General features: G+C 36.8%; 1 protein-coding gene across 1 annotated transcript in view; it reads left to right on the top strand.

Moving 5' to 3' along the window:
- BIRC6 (baculoviral IAP repeat containing 6) overlaps positions 1-20,398 on the top strand; it is a 236,889-nt gene that overhangs the window by 215,306 nt on the left and 1,185 nt on the right. Inside the window, 4 exon segments of the mRNA XM_070046835.1 lie at positions 1,378-1,539; positions 4,489-4,566; positions 11,122-11,310; positions 17,469-17,603. Of these exon segments, the coding sequence (XP_069902936.1) occupies positions 1,378-1,539; positions 4,489-4,566; positions 11,122-11,310; positions 17,469-17,603 (564 nt within the window).

The raw sequence follows: 20,398 nt of genomic DNA, 5'->3' as shown, positions 1-20,398 counted from the left end.
ATAAGGTTTTTTGCTTGTTTGCTTTTTTGTTTTGCTCTTTTGGATAAATTTTCAGTAGAAATCTCATAGACTTTGCCTATTGACCACACTTTTCCTTGTTACAAACAGTAGAGTTGATTATTGTATGATTGTCTAGGGAAGTATTTTATTGCTACATAGACCACACAAGTTCAAACTTGTGACTGTTAAGCATTATGCTGTACCTCACATAAAGGATCCCAACTTGGAGCCCCAAAATGTAAATCAGACTTGTCACAGAATGGGACTCTAGTACCACTTGCCTCCACGCACAGCTTTTCAGGACCCGAGGCTTTGCTGCTTATGTCTTGTACACTAAATATCTGTTGATTGACTCAAACATAATTCATTAAATAATTCTGACACTCACTGTTGGGTTCTCTGCTATTTTTTGGACTACCAGTAACCCTAAGGGAAACATCACACCTACTGTTGTCTCAGAACCTTTTTATCATAAGTTGTTAGGTGAAAACATTTATTCCTCTTACCTACTTGTCTCATTATCCCAGAAGAAAATATTTAAAAGTAAGCTATTAAATATTTAATATTTTATTATTAAGGAAGTCTTGGACTTCCTTGGTGGCACAGTGGTTAAGAATCCACCGGCCAATGCAGGGGACACAGGTTCGAGCCCTGGTCCGGGAAGATCCCACATGCCGTGGAGCATCTAAGCCTGTGTGCCACAACTACTGAGCCTGTGCTCTAGAGCCTGCGAGCCACAACTACTGAGCCTATGTGCCACAACTACTAAAGCCCGCATGCCTAGAGCCATGCTCTGTCTGCATCAAGAGAAGCCACCGCAACGAAGAGTAGCCCCTGCTCGCCTCAACTAGAGAGCGCCCGTGCACAGCAATGAAGACCCAACGCAGCCAAAAATAAATAAATAAAATAAATTTATTTTTTAAATGTTAATTTTTTAAAAAGTAAGCTATTTCTTAAAATATTAACTTGAAGATTTGAAGCAGAAAGTTACTCTCATACCTTTGAGATATGATAATGAATATACCTAGAATCTCAAATTGTTGACAGTAATGTAGAGATCATGAAGGAAAGCTCTTAGAAAAAAATAATTTAATATTTTAAAAGGTATTTGCTGTTAAGGTAAGCTTTCCTGCTGCCAATTGGGCACCTCTCTATTAAAAGCCCATTTTCACCAAAACCAAATCACTTTAATTGTAATTTAAAACTGTTTCCTAGTCCTGTGTATGTTTTTAACTTTTAACTTCATTTTTAACACATTTTGGTAGAGATGTATATAGGATGTAAGAAGATTGTTCTTATTTCATGTTGAATTGTTTTTCTAAATAGTAGCATTTAGGAATAGTAACACAGGCTTTTGTGTTTGTATGTGCATACTAGGTTCTGATAACTGGTCCAGCAGACACTCCTTATGCAAATGGCTGCTTTGAGTTTGATGTCTATTTTCCTCAAGATTATCCCAGTTCACCTCCTCTTGTGAATCTAGAGACTACTGGTGGTCATAGTGTGCGATTCAATCCAAACCTTTATAATGATGGCAAGGTAATGTAATTGCAGTCTTTTGTTTCTAATGCCAAAGTATTGTAACCCAAAGTTTCTTTGTAATTTGAACAGAAATTTTGTTTTAGTTATCATCTTTTCAAAAGTACATGAGTTTCTTTGTGCTTCTTTTCCCTGTATGCAAAGATTAGCCTGAGGAATGAGAGAGAAGGAACCAAAAATGGCAGAAACACAACAGTGTTACAAAGCACTTATAGTCTTAAGGGGTTATTGTGAGGGACTAACTTATTCAACACATTCCTTGGCCAGCTGAGAGCTGTCTCCACTCAGAAGATAATAGAGCCAGATGCCTGTCTTTGCCATTCACCTTTCTTTACTTTCTTTTTACTTTGTGTGTTTTTTTTTTTTTTTTTTTTGCGGTACGCGGCCTCTCACTGTGTGGCCTCTCCCGTTGCGGAGCACAGGCTCCGGACGCGCAGGCTCAGCAGCCATGGCTCAAGGGCCCAGCCGCTCCGTGGCTTGTGGGATCTTCCCGGACCGGGGCACGAACCCGCGTCCCCTGCATCGGCAGGCGGACTCTCAACCACTGCGCCACCAGGGAAGCCCCTGTTTACTTTCTATATCTTCAATTCCAGTTATCTTTTCACAATTACCTGAAGATACTATCCGTGTTTTCATTGGTACCATTGTGTACCATTATTTTTAAAGTTTAATTTGTGTTAAAATGTTTTATATTTTCTTGTAAGTAGGAAGATGCATTCCTGTCTCCACAAAAATAGTTAACAAAGAGGTATAATAAAAATCATTTCATATGGCAATAAACCATTAAAAATTAGATTTAAAAGAATAATCATCACCTTTCAAAGTAATTTTGGACAGTTTGATGAAATTTCAATAGTAAATTCCATGCTGAGAATATTTAATGTTTAAAAATTACTAGAAGGTCAGAAGAAATTTCTCGATTTCATAAGCAGACTCTTTGATGATGTGAGAATAATAGATGCTTGAAGTTGATCTGGTTTATTAAAGATGGCCCAAGTTTTCCCTTGGTTTTGTCTTCCTATTTTTAAAAAGTGCAGCCTGCCTCCAATCTGTGCTTAGAAGTTATCATTTTGTCTTCACCATAAGCTCAAATCACAAAATTGGAATTCATTTTCTGGGTTTATTGTAGGATACTTAACCAGAGGTAAACCTTAGTTTGTTGGGGAAAGCAAAGAACAGGTCTTTTATAACTGAGCAAATTAGACAAAGTAGCAATGTTGACTTTATTCAAGAGAGAGTCTGGAACTTGAATAGAGTTTAAGTGTAGATATTAAGAATTATTTAAGAAATTACTTCCTTGGACTTCCCTGGTGGCATAGTGGTTAAGAATCCGCCTGCCAATGCAGGGGACCTGGGTTCAAGCCCTGGTCTGGGAAGATCCCACATGCCGCAGAGCAACTAAGCCTGTGCACCACAACTACTGAGCCTGTGCTCTAGATCCCACAAGCCACAACTACTGAGCCCACATGCCACAACTTCTAGAGCCCGTGCTCTGCAACAAGAGAAGCCACCGCAGTGAGAAGCCTGCGCACCACAACGAAGAGTAGCCCCTCCCCCACTCGCTGCAACTAGAGAAAGCCCACGTGCAACAACGAAGACCCAGTGCAGCCAAAAATAAATAAATTAATTAATTTTTAAAAAAATAGAAATTACTTCCTTAAGACTTACTGGTATAGGGAAGAGGTTTAGAGTTTGAGATTCCAGTACCCTGAATTGTATAGTCTGTTCTATTATACATTGGGACTAACATTTAACCTTGGGATCTAGATCTGTAGTTAGGGAGAAGATCCCTGCCATTGGTAGTCACAGGGATGCTCTAAAAACCAGGTGGGATGGTATGTATGATAGTGCTTCAAACAATAATTCACAAAACTGTTCAGATACAAGTCTTTTAAAATTATTAATGAATTTATCTACTAAACAAATTGATGTATTTTGCATTATTGTTTTCACAGAGAATAGCAAGGAGATGGACTTCTCTGCTTTTTTAAGGACCACTTATTTTCCAAATCTGTTGCCCATTACATGAAATTATTAGTTTACAAGTACAGATAACATGTCCCTGGTTCTCTTTTTCCTGGAGTGACTGTTGACCTGTGTTTGGCAGATGCTTTGAGTTCATTCTTGGCTCTTTGAGTGAACAAATAACTAATGCGTCTTCAAGTTTGTTCTGAGGAACTCTGGGGATCCTCAGGACCCTTCAGGGAATCTGCAGGGTCCTCCCCTTTCCCACTTCATGTTTGCGTGAGGCCAGATTTTATTCATACATTTCAACCAAAGCAATATATAACAACAAATCGAATGTAGAGGCAGGTATGGAATCAAGATCTCTTCTATTGGGCTTCCCTGGTGGCGCAGTGGTTGAGAGTCCGCCTGCCGATGCAGGGGACACAGGTTCGTGCCCCGGTCTGGGAAGATCCCACATGCCGCGGAGCGGCTGGGCCCGTGAGCCATGGCCGCTGAGCCTGCGCGTCCGGAGCCTGTGCTCCGCAACGCGAGAGGCCACAACAGTGAGAGGCCTGCGTACCACAAAAAAAAAAAAAAAAAAAAAAGATCTCTTCTATTAAGCTATAACCCATTTTCAAAATTTACAGAATTTTGAAAGAGATTTTCTTAAATGTAAAACAATACCACTTTTCCTCACCAAAAAATGTTTTGTTGTTGTTTGGAAAAGAGTTATTTTTCATTAAAAAATATGTTATTTGTATTAATGTGTAATAGCTGCTAACTCACTTTTCATTATGAAGAAATTGTAATGCCACACAGATCTGGATCACATTTGAAGATACCAATTTGTTTTAACAGACCAACCCTTAGGGTTTTCTGGGGGTACATAAAACTGAGATACTTTGACATAATAACATTTCAATTTTATTTCTAGTTCCAGCAGATTACTTTTAAAAAGCACTCCTTTCAATTCTGTTTATACTTTTCCCCCTTCTTCCTCAGGTTTGTTTAAGCATCTTAAATACATGGCATGGAAGACCAGAAGAGAAGTGGAATCCTCAGACCTCAAGCTTTTTGCAAGTAAACAAATTTCTCTTACAATTTCACTTAGAAAATAAGGAACCATCTTGGTTTAAGAACATTTTTTTTTAGCGACCAAGAATAAACATAGTAAACCATAAAAAATAAAAAGCTAGATTGATAGGAAGTACCTACTAAACAGCTTATAGGTGAGCAGTTAGTACAATGGAGTTATAGCTCATTTTGAGTTTAGAATCTTAAGTTAGGACATTAGAATTTTCTTTTTGTCAAAATTCCCTTTTAAAAAATCCCTAACTTGCCTTAAAGTACACTCTGGTGCAACAAGATCAGGCAATACAGATTAGCCTCTTCCATCTCCCAGTCACAATAAGGCTCAAACTCAGGTGAGTAGAATTTAATAACTACTAGTGTTACATATCTCTCCACACATGATATGGTTCTTCTGTAATCTAGTTAATAATGGGACTCGGTGCTTCCCTGGTGGCACAGTGGTTAAGAATCCACCTGCCAGTGCAGGTGACACCTGTTCGACCCCTGGTCCGGGAAGATACCGCGTGCTGCGGAGCAACTAAGCCTGTACGCCACAACTACTGAGCCTGTGCTCTAGAGCCCGTGGGCCACAACTACTGAGCCCACGCTCCTAGAGCCCGTGTTCTGCAACAAGAGAAGCCACCACAATGAGAAGCCCTCCCACCGCAATGAAGAATAGCCCCCAACTTGCTGCAACTAGAGAAAGCCCGCATGCAACAACAAAGATGCAACACAGCCAAAAATAAATAAATTTTAAAATAAAAATAAAAAAATAATGGGTCTCATCTGAGGTTTAGAAGTACTGTCCTGGAATCCATAAAACTTGGGATTTGCCATTCTTATTTGGCAGAGCACTTAGCACACATGTTTCATAGTCTTGAATTTTTTAAGTTAATTTTCACAAGCCATTTGAGTACATAAAATAAAATGTCATATAGTATCCCATCAAATTTTCTTTGCTGATGTTTTATCTTAATAGTTCAGAATTCCAGCAAAGAGACAGACATATTAATAATAGTAATTAACTTTGTTGCTTGATCATTGAGGAAACAAATAAACCACTGTTGGTGCATGATAGTTTAAACTCACATTTGCAGTTTAGTGTTTATTTTAAGAAAGACCACCATAAATTATGCCCAGGTAAGCCTGTTAAAGTTGACCCACCTTGAAAGGATTCTTTTCCTACATTCTTATATTGAATTAGGTAAAAGAGATATGAAAAATCATTCTTTAGGATGTGACTTTTTTAGGTTCTCTGAAAAGACCTTGAAGCAGCCCCGTGAATTAAATAGTACTGTAATATAAGTTTTTCCTTTGTGCTAATATGGAGACTCAAGAAGAACAGAGATTATATGATTCACGCAAAGTAACTAAGGAAGTTCCTTAGTTACTTTGTTCCACCAAGTAACTATAATACTTCTTCATTTGAGAAATGATTATGGTGGGGGGGGAGGGATAAATTAGGAGTTTGGGATTAGCAGCTATAGGCTACTATATATAAAATAGATAAACAAGGTCCTACTGTATAGCACAGGAGTCTATATTCAGTATCTTGTAATAACCTATAATGGAAAAGAATATGAAAAGAATATATGTATTCGCTTTGCTGTACACCAGAAACTAACACAACATTGTAAATCAACTATACTTCAATTTTAAAAAACTAAAACAGAAATGATTGTCAATTCTAGTTCAAAAACCTTAAAATATTTGTCTACATGTATGTTACTCTTGTCAACAGAAACTATTTTTATGATCAGTTTTACTCTGAAAGGAAACTCAGAGATATCCTGTTTTTCATGAAGTAAATTAGACTTACCTGAGAAGTAGAATCAATTTTTGAAATTTTTGTTGGATTTATGTAGTTTTAAAAATAAATTTACAGTTTTCAAAGTTTTTTAGTTTAAAATTGGATCTGCTTTTAACTTTTATATTATCTGTATGTCTAATATATACCAAAAATCCTGTGAAATAAAGAAACTTATTCTGAAGTGTTTAAATTTTACAACTTTGAAACCTTACTACACATAAAGTATGATCTTTTCTGTATTTTCCCTTTAGGGTTTTTTGTCATATACATAGTTTACATAGTCATAATTAACATAGTAGATAATTATTTGTATATTGCTTTGTTCACCTAACAGTAGAGCATATCCATCTTCCCCGTTTACAATTTTATAATTTGTAAATGCTATGTAATAATCTTTTGAGTTCATATAGTATAATTGAACTATTTCACCACTGTTGACTAAATATTTCACTTTTATTATTTTAGTTTTACAAATAATACCATTATTATATGATTTTCTCTACATTTTAGATAGTTTACTGAATATAGATTTCCAGATCTGTGACAAAATTGACTTGAGCAAGAACAAGAGAGGCTGTATCTTTTCTGTGGCAAGAGTGAATCGCCTTGTTTTGTCCAGATCTTAGGGGAAAACTTTCAGTCTTCCCCCATTGAGTGTGATAATAGCTGTGGATTTTTCATAAATTCCCTTCATCATGTTGAGGACATTCCCTTCTACTAGTTTCTTGAGTATTTTTAACATGAACAGATGTTGGATTTTGTCAAATGCTTTTTCTGCATCTATTGAAATGATTGTATTATTCTTATTTTTTATTCTATTATTATGATATATTAATTTTTTGATATAAACCAACTTTGCTTTCCTGGGATAAAGCTCAGTTGGTCATGGTGTGTAATTCTTTTTGTATGTAACTGGATTGTTTGCTAGTGTGTGTATATATATATGTGTGTGTGTGTGTGTGTGTGTATATATATATATATATATAGGCCATGCTGAGCAGCTTGCAGGATCTTAGTTCCCCAACCAGGGATTGAACCCTGGCCCAGGCAGTGAAAGCGCCGAGTCCTAATCACTGGACCACCAGGGAAGTCCCAGTTTGCTAGTATTTTTCTTAAGGATTTTTGTATCCATATTTCTAAGAAATATTGGCCTGTAGTTTTTTGTGTGTTATACTGCTTTATAAACATCATACTAGAAACAAATGCATCTAGTCAGGAACACATTGCCCTTTGTTGTCTATTAGATTCGTTCTTCAGAGGCAGACTACAGAGCCTTAGGAAAAATTACTTAATTTCTTTACTTTTTAAATTTTATTTATTCTTGACTGCGTGGGGTCTTTGTTGCTGTGCACAGGCTTTCACTAGTTGTGGCGAGCGGGAGCTACTCTTTGTTGCAGTGCACAGGCTTCTCATTGTGGTGGCTTCTCTTGTTGCGGAACACAGGCTCTAGGTGCACGGGCTTCAGTAGTTGTGGCACACAGGCTCAGTAGTTGTGGCTCGTGGGCTCTAGAGTGCAGGCTCAGTAGTTGTGGTGCACGGGCTTAGTTGCTCCGTGGCATGTGGGATCTTCCCAAACCAGGGCGCTCACCCGTGTCCCCTGCGTTGGCAGACGGATTCTTAATCACTGTGCCAAAAGGGAATTCCCATATGTGACTGGTTTTTAATGTTGCTGTAATCTACCTAAAATACATATTAATGCGTTATGAATAGTTTGTTCCAGTTGGATGTTAATAAAGATGTCATGTGCAAGAGGAGTTAAACATATTTAATGTCACATAATCAACCATTTATAAATATATTTATAATATAATAATATATAAATACTACCATTTTTCTTAAGATAGAAAGTTCTGGAAATCAGCCACTGATTATAGTTCTACTCAATAGCAGCATAATTTTCCGTAGAGGAGGATGCTTACTATTTTGAAAGGCTAAAAGCATTTTTAACTAAGACTGGTTTCTTTCCATTACCCTAAACAAGTTATTAGTTTGTATAACATAGTTTCTTGTTGCAAATTAATATTTTGGATTGTATACTCTGTACTTTCCTGTGTTTGAAATACCTATAATGAAAATTTTTAACATACCAGACCAGGTCAAAGAGTTAAATCTTCTGACAAGTTATAATTTGAAAATAAAAGCATTCATAGGAGGCAAGATTGCTGACTGGTTATGGCCTGGTAGGGTTAAAATTTTTGTTTGACACAGACAGTGAAAGGAAGCTGTTATATATGGTTCTTGATCTAGTCAGCCTCTGAATAAAATATAATGAGAACATCTTGCAGTTTTGTGGGTGCTAACATAAAGCTAAAGAGGAGAGGGACTGTAAATTCAGCCTATGAATAAAAGCTTTTTTGACTCTTGACTTTATGAAAATGTCAAAGAACTGACTAAGAATCGGTGAACTTCCACTTTGGAGTGCAAATATATTCTGTTTATTATTAAGTATAACTTATATATAGCATATTATGGTACGTAATAGATATTTTTCTGTTAATTACCGACTCATTTTCAACTCATTCTAAGAAAACACTTTAGCCAGATGTGGCTATGATAAATATTGGGTTTTTTTGGTTTGTTTTTTGGTTTGATCCAGGGAGCTCTTTTAATTAAGTTTTGTTGATCAAAATGGAACTCATGCTGACTGCTTTTTTGCATATCCCTATTGCATAAGTTAAAATTTATTGGTTTTAGAGTAGAGGTGATTTTGTTTTGCATTTTGCTATCTTCTGGATGTATGCTGTCATTTTCACTCCACGAAAGAATAGCTATTGTGTATTAATTACACGTATGAGCCCTATTGTTTTACACCTCTCAACCCCTTATTTAATTCTTACAGTCATCCTATAATGTAAGTAGGTATTATCTCTATTTACAGATGACCAAAAAATGGATTCTGAGGGGATAAAGTTATTCTGCCTACCTTGGTCTCTCTGACTTCAAAATATAGTGTTTCTCAGAGTTAGATAAATCCTATTAATTTAGAATGTTGAAAATCAAATCCTTTTAAAAGAGAGAAATCCTCTTCCCAAGGATTTATTTACTGGTTTTTCATGAGAGTGTTTTATGGGCTACAATAAAGTGTGCTGTGAAATAAAATGAGTAAGTAGGTCAGATAATTCAAGGCTCCAGAAATTCCATAAAATGAATATTTTGACTCCTAAATAGCTGAGTTCACCAAAGAAAAATAAAGTGGCACTTATATATTTCCTATAAGGTACATGTTTAAAAAGTAAATAGAAGATGCTCGTAAAAAGTAAATAATAATGTCACCCAGTGAGAAAAGAGCATGTGTTATAAATTATTCTTTGAATTTAATTCCAAGAAATATCGATCTCTGCTAATTTATTTGTTATCAAATGCAGATGTTATAGTTCAATTTTTTTAGCAGACAATATTAAACTCAAATTTATTTCTCAAATATAGTTTTCTTTGTTCTGTATACAAAGCATCTATTTTTCATTTCCTGTATATAGTTTAGCTCTTTTAAAAAACCAGATGTGTTATGAATCTGAAGTAGTTTGTAAATTGTTTGAATCTCCAGCTGCTTGAGATTTATAAAACTATATTTTGTCTCAAAGGAGTTGAGGTTAAGTAAGTAACTGAATCCTATGTTACAAAATTTCTTTCTCCGCCTTTGTAGATAATGGGAATATACCCTACTCATATAAGAGGAAGATTATTTAAAAGGGAAAAGGAAAGGAACTAATAAATATGCCCTGGAAGATTATTTCAGAAGTGTCAGATTTGAGTTGGGGGAAAGTATATAGCCAAGGGAAATCACTTTCCTTTAGTGATATATTTAGTTTCAGTAAGTTTAAAAATTATGAGATCTTTGCCTCAGAATTATACAGGTTAATTTTTTTTTCCGTAGTTGACCTTGGCCTCAGTAACATGGTTACTTCAGGTCATATTTAACTTTGTGTATTCATAGGTCATATATTTCAGGTTCAAGTTATCCATTTTTTAAATTTTTTAAGAAAATATATTCCTTGACTTCTAAGGTGCATATCCTTGATGTTGTTTAATCATCTTCCCTAAAGAAAATGCAACTGCTGCTAATTGTTTTTCATTTATGAAGTGGGAAAATTATAGCTAATATTTTCCTGCCTCCAAAGATGTAGTATTAGCCAGTTATGTAAGTATATTAGCAAACAGTACTATACTAACTAAGAGTGAACTCTCAATATTGGTTATATCTAGAGAAACAAACCTTCTGGTATGTAAGTAGGGGGTCAGAGCTGGTCTTAGAGCCATGTCATCTTGCCATTGAAAGCTTCTGGTAATATTTTTGTGATACCGTGAAAGTAAATTTTCCTTGGAATGAAAGTAAAGACTGCGTCATGTGTAGTTTTCCTTACAAGTGAGTATTGTTAGGAGTACATTGTTAGCTTTATGCCCTTTAAGAGTAAGGACAGTTCGAGCAAAATGATGTCTAAATTGGTATGGGATGTTTATAAGCAAGTTTTTTTTTAGTAGTTTCAGGAAATAGGATCTTCATACCTATTTTTCTTTTTCAAGGATTCAAGAATATAAAACATATATATAAATATTATATAAGATTCTACTGTACCTATTTTAATTTTGCTCTAATAGTAAAGTATTTCAGTGTCAATTATTAACATCAGTTTTATGGTGTTAAAGTTATGTGGAAGCACATATTAAAAGGCACTCCTAGTTGATAAAGCAAGGTATTAGTTTACTGGTAGTAAAAATGTCCTATCATAACTATTCTTTATTTCTTTGGTCCTCAGGTGTTGGTGTCTGTTCAGTCCCTTATATTAGTAGCTGAGCCTTATTTTAATGAACCAGGATATGAGCGGTCTAGAGGCACTCCCAGTGGCACACAGAGTTCTCGAGAATATGATGGCAACATTCGACAAGCAACGGTTAAGTGGGCAATGCTAGAACAAATCAGAAACCCTTCACCATGTTTTAAAGAGGTATGTTTAATAAAATTAATGAAATACTTTATTAAAGACATAATAGAATATAGTTTAGGTGTTATACTTCCCTTTATATCTGTGGTATACTAAAGTTTACTCTTGTTTTTAGTCATGAAAAATCAGTAATAATATAGTACAGGTGAATTTTTTAAACCATTTACTTCCTAAAAGGCATCTGACTATATTTTTGGACAGTTTTATTAATTCTTTATTTTTCATGGCTACTGTTCTACTAGCATACTGTGCTAGTTATTATGTTAGTATATGCTAGAATATGTTACAAAAATATTCTTCATAAAAATATTCTTTTTTATTAGAGATTAAGATACTTTCTAATTGTCTTGCAAATAGAAACTTTGCCCTTATACTAATATCTGTGTGTGAAATTGAAGAAAAAGACATTTTCTTTTCTTTAGGAAAAGTTGAACTTAGTTTCTGAAACCAGTCTTGATACTGTCACGTGCTTTCATTTTTACCACATCCTGAAGTGTGGCTCTTTTCCTGTACTTAGTTATCTCTCCTTAGTCTGCCTAAAATATGGTTGTATTTTTTACTTGTCACATCAGATTACTTCATCACATCTTACTTTAACTCTGTCATGAAACATTTTTTTTTCCTAAATTGTTTCCCTTGATCATCAGTTTCTTAGGTTGTGCTAGAAACACAACACTTTAGAGGAAGAATTGGCGTATTTACCTGATAGAAAATTGATCTTTAATACAGTTAAGCAAATATTATGTGTGAACTATATGTAGCATTATACGCGAAACTCTCCTCATTAAGTAGTATCGATGAATATACTCTGAAGGAATGTAAAAACATTTCTTCCTTTTGTTATTACTAAATGACTTTGCACTTTGAATGACATAGTTGGGTATTTTACTTTTGCAAAGGCTTGTATTCAAGGCTGTGGGTAATTACTTTTCCTAATATTACAGGAAATACAAACATGCATTTCTTTGTACTCTTAAGCATAATGTTCTGTCCCTTTTCAAGTTTGGGCTACTTACATTAAGTAATTCATTTGGCAGCCGTGTGGAATATCAGCTGTTACTAGGTACTGCACTAAGGTACTCTGAACTCAAGGAAGAGCGAAAGTCAGTTCCTGCCCTTGATAAACTTGTATTCCTCCTGTTTGTATCATAAATTAATTTCTTAGTGCCTTTAAGACTCAAATAACGTATCCAGATATGTAAACTACTTGACAAGTCTACTAGAATGTATAATAACCACCTCAAACTTAACACTGCAACACTGCACTCTTGATTCTTCCTTCCTTTCTTCTCTCAGTAAAAGCACCATGGTCTAAACCCAAAACCCTAACAACGTGTGGCTTCATTCTTTTACTCACATACCACATTCAATCTGTTGACAAATTTCGCTCTACCATTCAAAGCATAATCAAAATTTGATGAAAAAATATTTTCGCTGTGACCAAAAAGGGCTTAATTTCCATATACAAACAGCTCATACAGCTCAATAACAAAAAAACAACCCAGTCAAAAAAATGGGCAGAAGACCTAAAGAGACATTTCTCCAAAGAAGACATAGAGATGGCCAATAAGCGTATGAAAAGATGCTTAGCATTGCTAATTATTAGAGACGTGCAAATCACAACTACAGTGAGGGGGGCTTCCCTGGTGGAGCAGTGGTTAAGAATCTGCCTGCCAATGCAGGGAACACGGGTTCAAGCCCTGGTCCGGGAACATCTCACATGCCGCGGAGCAACTAAGCCCGTGGGCCACAACTACTGAGCCTGCGCTCTAGAGTCCGTGTGCTGCAACTACTGAGCTCGCGTGCCATGACTACTGAAGCCTGCGCACCTAGAGCCTGTGCTCTGCAACAAGAGAAGCCACCGCAATGAGAAGCCTGCGCACCACAATGAAGAGTAGCCCCCGCTCACCACAACTAGAGAAAGCCCGCACGCAGCAACAAAGACCCAATGCATCCAAAAATAAATAAATTAATTAATTAATTTAAAAAAAAGAAAAACTACAGTGAGGTACCACCTCACACTGGTCAGAGTGGCCATCATCAAAAAATCTACAGGGCTTCCCCGGTGGTGCAGTGGTTGAGAATCCGCCTGCCAATTCAGGGGACACGGGTTCGATCCCTGGTCCAGGAAGTTCCCACATGCCGCAGAGCAACTAAGCTCGTGTGCCACAACTACTGAGCCTGTGCTCTAGAGCCTGTGAGCCACAACTACTGAGCCCACGTGCCGCAACTACTTAAGCCCGCACGCCTAGAGCCCATGCTTCACAATGAGAGAAGCCAGTGCAATGAGAAGTCCACGCACCGCAACGAAGAGTAGCCCCCACTCGCCGCAACTAGAGAAAGCCTGTGCGCAGCAACAAAGACCCAACACAGCCAAAAATAAATAAATAAATAGAGTAAATTTTTAAAAAATCTACAAATAACAAGTGCTGGAGAGCGTGTGGAGAAAAGGGAACCCTCCTACACTGTTGGTGGGAATGTAAATTGGTACACCCACTATGGAAAACAGTGTGGAGGTTCCTTAAAAAACTAAAAATAGAGTTGCCATATGATCCAGCAGTCCCACTCCTGGGCATATATCCAGAGAAGACTCTAATTCAAAAAGATATATGCAGGGCTTCCCTGGTGGCACAGTGGTTAAGAATCCGCCTGCCAATACAGGGGACATGGGTTCAAGCCCTGGTCCGGGAAGTTCCCACATGCCGTGGAGCAACGAAGCCCGTGCGCCACAACTACTGAGCCTGTACTCTAGAGCCTGCAAGCCTAGAGCCCATGCTCTGCAACAAGAAAAGCCACCACAATGAGAAGCCCGTGTACCGCAACGAAGAGTAGTGCCCGCTCGCCACAACTAGAGAAAGCCCCGCACACAGCAACGAAGACCCAACGCAGCCAAAAAATAATTAATTAATTTAAAAAAAAATGATACATGCACCCTGATGTTCACGGCCACACTATTTACAATAGCCAAGACATGGAAGCAACCTGAATGTCCATTGATAGATGAATGGATAAAGGTGTGGTATATATGCAATGGAATACTACTGATCCATAAAAAAAAATGAAATAATGCCATTTGCAGCAACAAGGATGGACCTAGAGATTATCATACTAAGTGAAGTAAGTCAGACAGAGAAAGACAAATACCATATGATATCACTTATATGTGGAATCTAATTGAACTTAAATCTAAAATGAACTTATTTACAAAACAGACTTGCAGACACAGAAAACAAACTTATGGTTACCAAAGGGGAAAGGGGGTGGGGGAGGGATAAAGTAGAAGTTTGGAATTAGCAAATACAAACTACTGTATATAAAACAGATAAACAACAAGGTTCTACCATATAGTACAGGGAACTATATTCAATGTTCTGTAATAAATCATAATGGAAAAGAATATGTATGTATATGTATAACTGAATTACTTTGCTGTATCCAGAAACAGACACAACACTGTAAATCAACTATACTATAGTTAATTAATTAATTAATTAATTAAATCTTCACCCTGGCCAGCCTATTTCAAGCTCCCATTACTGGGACTTCCCTGGTGGTGCAGTGATTAAGACTCTGCGCTGCCAATGCGGGGGGCCCAGGTTTGATCCCTGGTCACGGAACTAGATCCCACATGCATGCTGCAACTAAGGAGTCAGCAAGCCACAACTAAGGAGCCCACCTGCTGCAACTAAGACCCAGTGCAGGGACTTCCCTGGTGGCACATGGGTTAAGAATCTGCCTGCCAACACAGGGGACATGGGTTCGATCCCTGGTCCGGGAAGATCCCACATGCCATGGAGCAGCTAAGCCTGTGTGCCACAACTACTGAGCCTGCACTCTAGAGCCCGCGAGCCACAACTACTGAGCCCGCATGCCACGACTACTGAAGCCCACACATCTAGAGCCCATGCTCCACAACAAGAGGAGCCACCGCAATGAGAAGCCCATGTACCGCAACAAAGAGGAGCCCCTGCTCCCCACAACTAGAGAAAGCCTGTGCACAGCAACGAAGACCCAACGCAGCCAAAAATAAATAAATAAATTTATTTAAAAAAAAAAAAAAGACCTGGTGCAACCAAACAAATAAATAAATATTTTTTAACAACCAAACAAACAAAAAAATCAAGCTACCATTACCTATTGCTTGAATTGTTGAAGTAGTTTTCTGATTTCGCTGCTTCCACTTTGTCCTTCTACAATGGTTCTCCACGCATAATCAGATCATCTCACTCCATTGACTTCCCATTAAAAGAAGATGAAAACACAGAGTCCTTACCATAGCCTTCAAAACTCTACATTGTCTGGCTCCTGTCTACCTATCCTTCAGCATCTCTAAGAGTTCAAAGGCTTTTGATACCAAATGTTAGGTTGTGGAACAACTGGAGCTCTGATATATCAATACTTTGTAACATATCAATACTTTCAGGTAATAAGCTTAATATATGCTTTATGACTAGCAATTCCATTCCTTGGTATATGCTCAATAGCAGTTGTGTACATATTGGGTGTAGAGAATGTTCATAACATTGCCAAAAATTGGAAACAGTCTGATCAGCAGAATGAATGGAGAAATTTTGGAATTTTCATAAAGTGGAATACAGCAGTGTAAATGAGTGAACTCCTTCACACATTAAGATGGACAGATATTATAAACACAATAAAGAGCATAAGAAACCAGGCACAAGAGTACTTTCTATATGATTCTATGTATAAAAAGTTCAAAACTGAGTTAAACTCATACTTAAGGAAGTTAGTATAGTGTATACTTTTGGATGAGGGTTAATGGTAAGAAGTAGCACAAGGGGATCTTCCGGCATGCTTGGTAATGTTCTGTTTCTTATCTAAGTAGAGGTTGTTTTCTTGTGTTCACTGTGGGAAAATGCGTTCAGTTATATACATGATTTGGGCACTTTTCTGTATATGTTAAACGTCAGTTTTTAAATGTATTGAAAGAAATTTGTAAGTATACACAGTCAGTGTAATTTGTTGGTTCATGCTTAAAGTTTTGTTTTGTTTTCTGGAAGAATAAACTGCTAACACAGGGGACTCAGAGTGGGGACATGACTTTCACAAAAAGGAAATATGTATAATTTGAAACAATAATTCTTTCTCATCTTTTAGAACCTAGCTCACATTAAAGGGGTACCCCTTGTCCATGAATGCTTTTCTAATTTTCCCAATCAGTTGTGGCCTGCTACTGTTTTAATTTCATGGGATTTGTTTTTGTTTTTTATTGTTGTTTTTTATTTTTCAAAGCGTATCTTTTTCTTGTGCACTCATCTCCCATCTTATTCTGTGGTCATCATGGTTCTTCGTATCAGGTGGTTTCGTACTCATTTTTGTATCCCTGTATGCATCAAACTCAATAACTTATTGGTGGTGTTTTATGTCCATTCCCAGTTTTTCCTAATTTTTCCCTTGTAGGTATTATTGCCTTTTCTTTAGAGGAGACAAGCTCATTGGGCAACGTAGTAAGTAGCTCACCCAGAATACAGAATAATAATTCCAAAATGATCTATTTTCTAGCTTAAATTTGTCAAAAATAGACTTTTACTACATACACAGAAATTTTACTCGGTTTTTCAAAGAAAGAATTTTAAAAATCTGAAATGTAAAGCACATTTATCTTAAGGAGTTAAACGTCATAAAATAAAATCTTGTTCATAAGTTAACCAGAAGACAAAATTAAGAGAGTAATAATATTGCCTATTTGGGGCTATGTTCTGATATCTGTGCGAATGCCTGTGATTGAGAATCTCTTTACTCATCTAAATGTTCTTTGAGTTCTCTTTGAAAGATAGAAATTGACAGTTTTTCTGTTGTCAATACTTTTTCTCCTGGTTATTCATTTATTTACATTTGCCTTCTGACTCTATTGTTTTATAGATGTCTTATGTTCTCTGGATAGGATTAACTACTGAAATGTCTGAGTGGGATTGGGCATTATTTTCTGCTTATAGAACTGGGTATTTCAACACAAGTCATCTGATGTCATAATCCTGATGCTTCCCTGTTAATAATGTAGAGTGTTAACCACATTGAGTTTTGTGGAGAGAAAAAAAATGCCATGTCTTTTAAATTTCATGTTTTTGTAATGCCACATACTTTGTCTTTTAAATTCTGACCCGATCACATGTTGTTCTCTTGCTTGGTTTATTCTTAAGGTTATACATAAACATTTTTACTTGAAAAGAGCTGAGATCATGGCCCAGTGTGAGGAGTGGATTGCAGACATCCAGCAGCACAGCAGTGATAAGCGGGTAGGCAGGACCATGTCTCACCATGCAGCAGCTCTCAAGGTGAGTAACCCTCCCTAACAGGAGCCTTGTTGGTGGCTTTAAAAGAAGAGTTGTATATTCACTGACAGAACTGTGATGACTGCTAGAAAGAAACATTAAATTTATTAAGTTCAGAGGTTACCCAGAAGTCTATAGAAAAGATACATTCCTTTTGACAACGAAGTGACAGTTCCTAAAATTAAAAATGAGTATAGGGACTGAGCCAACAGAGTTTCATAGAGTTGTTTGACAATGATGGCAACAAAATGTTCTCCATGACAGTTTGCATTAGCTTTTCCCTGAGCCTCTTACGTTCCAGAATTTTATTACTTGGAGTAATGAGGGAGATGGTAGCTGCAGAGCCTCTAGCAGCTGATTGGTGTGGAAGCATCTGTGATACAATCCTGTTTTGGGGGCAGTGAGCTGTTGTTTTCAACTAGGGCGTTCACAGAATGGAAATGTAGTACATTATGGTTTTGGAGATTTTTTTTTTTTTTTTTTTTTATGTGGGAATCATACCTCCAAAGGCCACCTTTTTTTCCCTGCCTTGGGAGATACCTGTCTTTACTCACCACTGTTCCTTTTATCCTCCACTGATTATGGTCGTCTCTACTGGCTCCTTTCCTTCTAACTTTAAAAGTATCTTCACTTAAAATGATTAGATTATAATGATAAGGGTTTATTAGGTTTTTTTTATTGGTGAATTTTTTTAATGTCCCTATTTTTCAGGTTACATACAGAAATATTTATGAATGTAAAACCATACAATATCTGGGGTTTGCTTCAAAACAAAATGAGAAAAGTGGTGGTATTATAGATGAAAGAAGACTAGCTCTGAGTTGATAAATGTTGAAGCTCGGTGATAGATTCATGGGAGTTCATTTTATATTCTGCTTACTTCTGTATATGTTTGAGATTTTCCATTATAAAAACCTTTAAAAACAAAATTTTTTTTCTCCTTAACATTTGCATCCCCTTAAGCTAGTTTTATTTTGCCCCTGTTATTATAAAAATGATTCTCTCCTTTTACTACAAAAACTAGAGCTGTTAACACTTTTGCCTCCATTTTTAAATAACCCTCTCACCAATCAACGTTTTGCAGTTGAATTTCCATTCTATGGAAGTGACCCGCTATCCAGTTCTCAAAGTGACCCTGGCTCTGCTCTCTATGCACCTCTCTCCCCTCCGTGCATCTCTCTCCCCTCCAGGCCTTTACAGATGCTTACTTTTGCCTGCTCTACTGGCTCACTTCCATTCAGTTTTCAGCTGAAATTTCACTTCATGGAAACTTGCCTTGACTTTTAAATTAGATGGTTTCAGTAAAATCTCTTGTAACACTGTTGCCTACTTGATAAAAACAGTCCTAACACTGGTCTAATGTTCTTTTTTTCTCTGTACTTTTCATCTGTGGGCTATCGTGGCTCCTCTTCTCACACTCTTAATTCTTTCAGCTTGTTTTTTCTTTCCCCTTCTCCTGGATGATTGTGTACCTGAAGCCTTACTATTTGGCCCTTAGGACTATTTTATTCTCTTTCTCTATCATTGTATCTATACCCCTGACATTGGCCATTTTCTCTTTAAAAGTGACTTTGCAAACTGTTGTCTGCTCTTAGCTTTCTCAAAGTCATATTACTGGCATTTTTACTTGGATGCCCTGTCATCACTCTTCATTGAAGATCTAAAAGAGAGAACTTATCTTTCCTTCAGTCAAATTTTATAACCTTCTGTATATTCTTAATCTTAAACAACTTTTCTCTGTCTAAAAATCTTCAAATTTTATTTAACTCCCGCTTCATCTAGTATACCTACCAGGTCAGTGCTAGGTCCTATCGGTGCTGCCTTCATACGGGGATTCTCCTCCCCATTATTCTCCTCAGTTCCCATAGCTCAGTCGTTTAGATATATCTTTCCCTTACACAAAACCTCGGTGGCTAAGTCCAGCTTCTTTTGCTTTGTTATTTCAGTCAGTGTCTTGTTTTTATCTCAAATTCTTATTCTTTGTTTCTGTAATGCCCTGATTTGGAAATCTCTATCCTGAATCAGTCCAAATTTATATCATCTCAGGTATACTTTTGCTGCTGAGTGCTATTTGAGAAAAGTATGCAGCTCTTCAGTTTAATTTCACAATAAAGGCATAGTATTCCCACCTCAACTGGGCCTTCATAATTGTCCTTTTTTTTTCTTCTTCTTCCCTAGTTAGTGTTTTCTTCTGTTGTCCATGGTGGAAGAGAAATTGGGGCTAGAAAAATTTCGAGTTACCAGTATGTAAATATACTTTGAAACCTTAAAAATGGCTGCAAATGTGTAGTTGTCTTACCTTGCTTATATGTCTTCTACTTCTAACCAAAGTTTAGGCTCTGTAAAATCAGAGATCATACAGTTGGTCCTCCATATCCACAGGGGATTGGTTGCAGGATCCCCTGCAAATACCAAGATCCACAGATGCTCAAGTCCCTTAGATAAAATGGCCTAGTACAGTCAGCTCTTTTTATCCAGCTGTATCCTCCTTATTTTACACATTGCTTTTACATTGTTACTGTTGAGCACAGTTCCTTGTTCTATAAATGTTGGTTAATTTTCAAAGTCAGCTATTGACACAACTAATTTTCAAAGCCCTTGGTGTGAGATTTGAGGTCATTTCTCTCCCACTAGAAATTTATAAACTAAAACTTAATGTTTGTAAACAACCAGCCACTCTCTGTTAACATCTCTGTATCCTTCCCTAAATGGCAGTATGGGGTAATACAAAGTTATGTACTCTCTCTAGATCTTCTTTTTCATTTGCTTACGTTTTAAAAAATCCTTATGATTAAATT

Source organism: Globicephala melas, chromosome 12 (assembly GCF_963455315.2).
Source record: "Globicephala melas chromosome 12, mGloMel1.2, whole genome shotgun sequence".
Classification (NCBI taxonomy): Eukaryota; Metazoa; Chordata; class Mammalia; order Artiodactyla; family Delphinidae; genus Globicephala; species Globicephala melas.
Note: the sequence above shows the minus strand (reverse complement) of the source record. Positions and strands in the feature narration are given on the sequence as shown.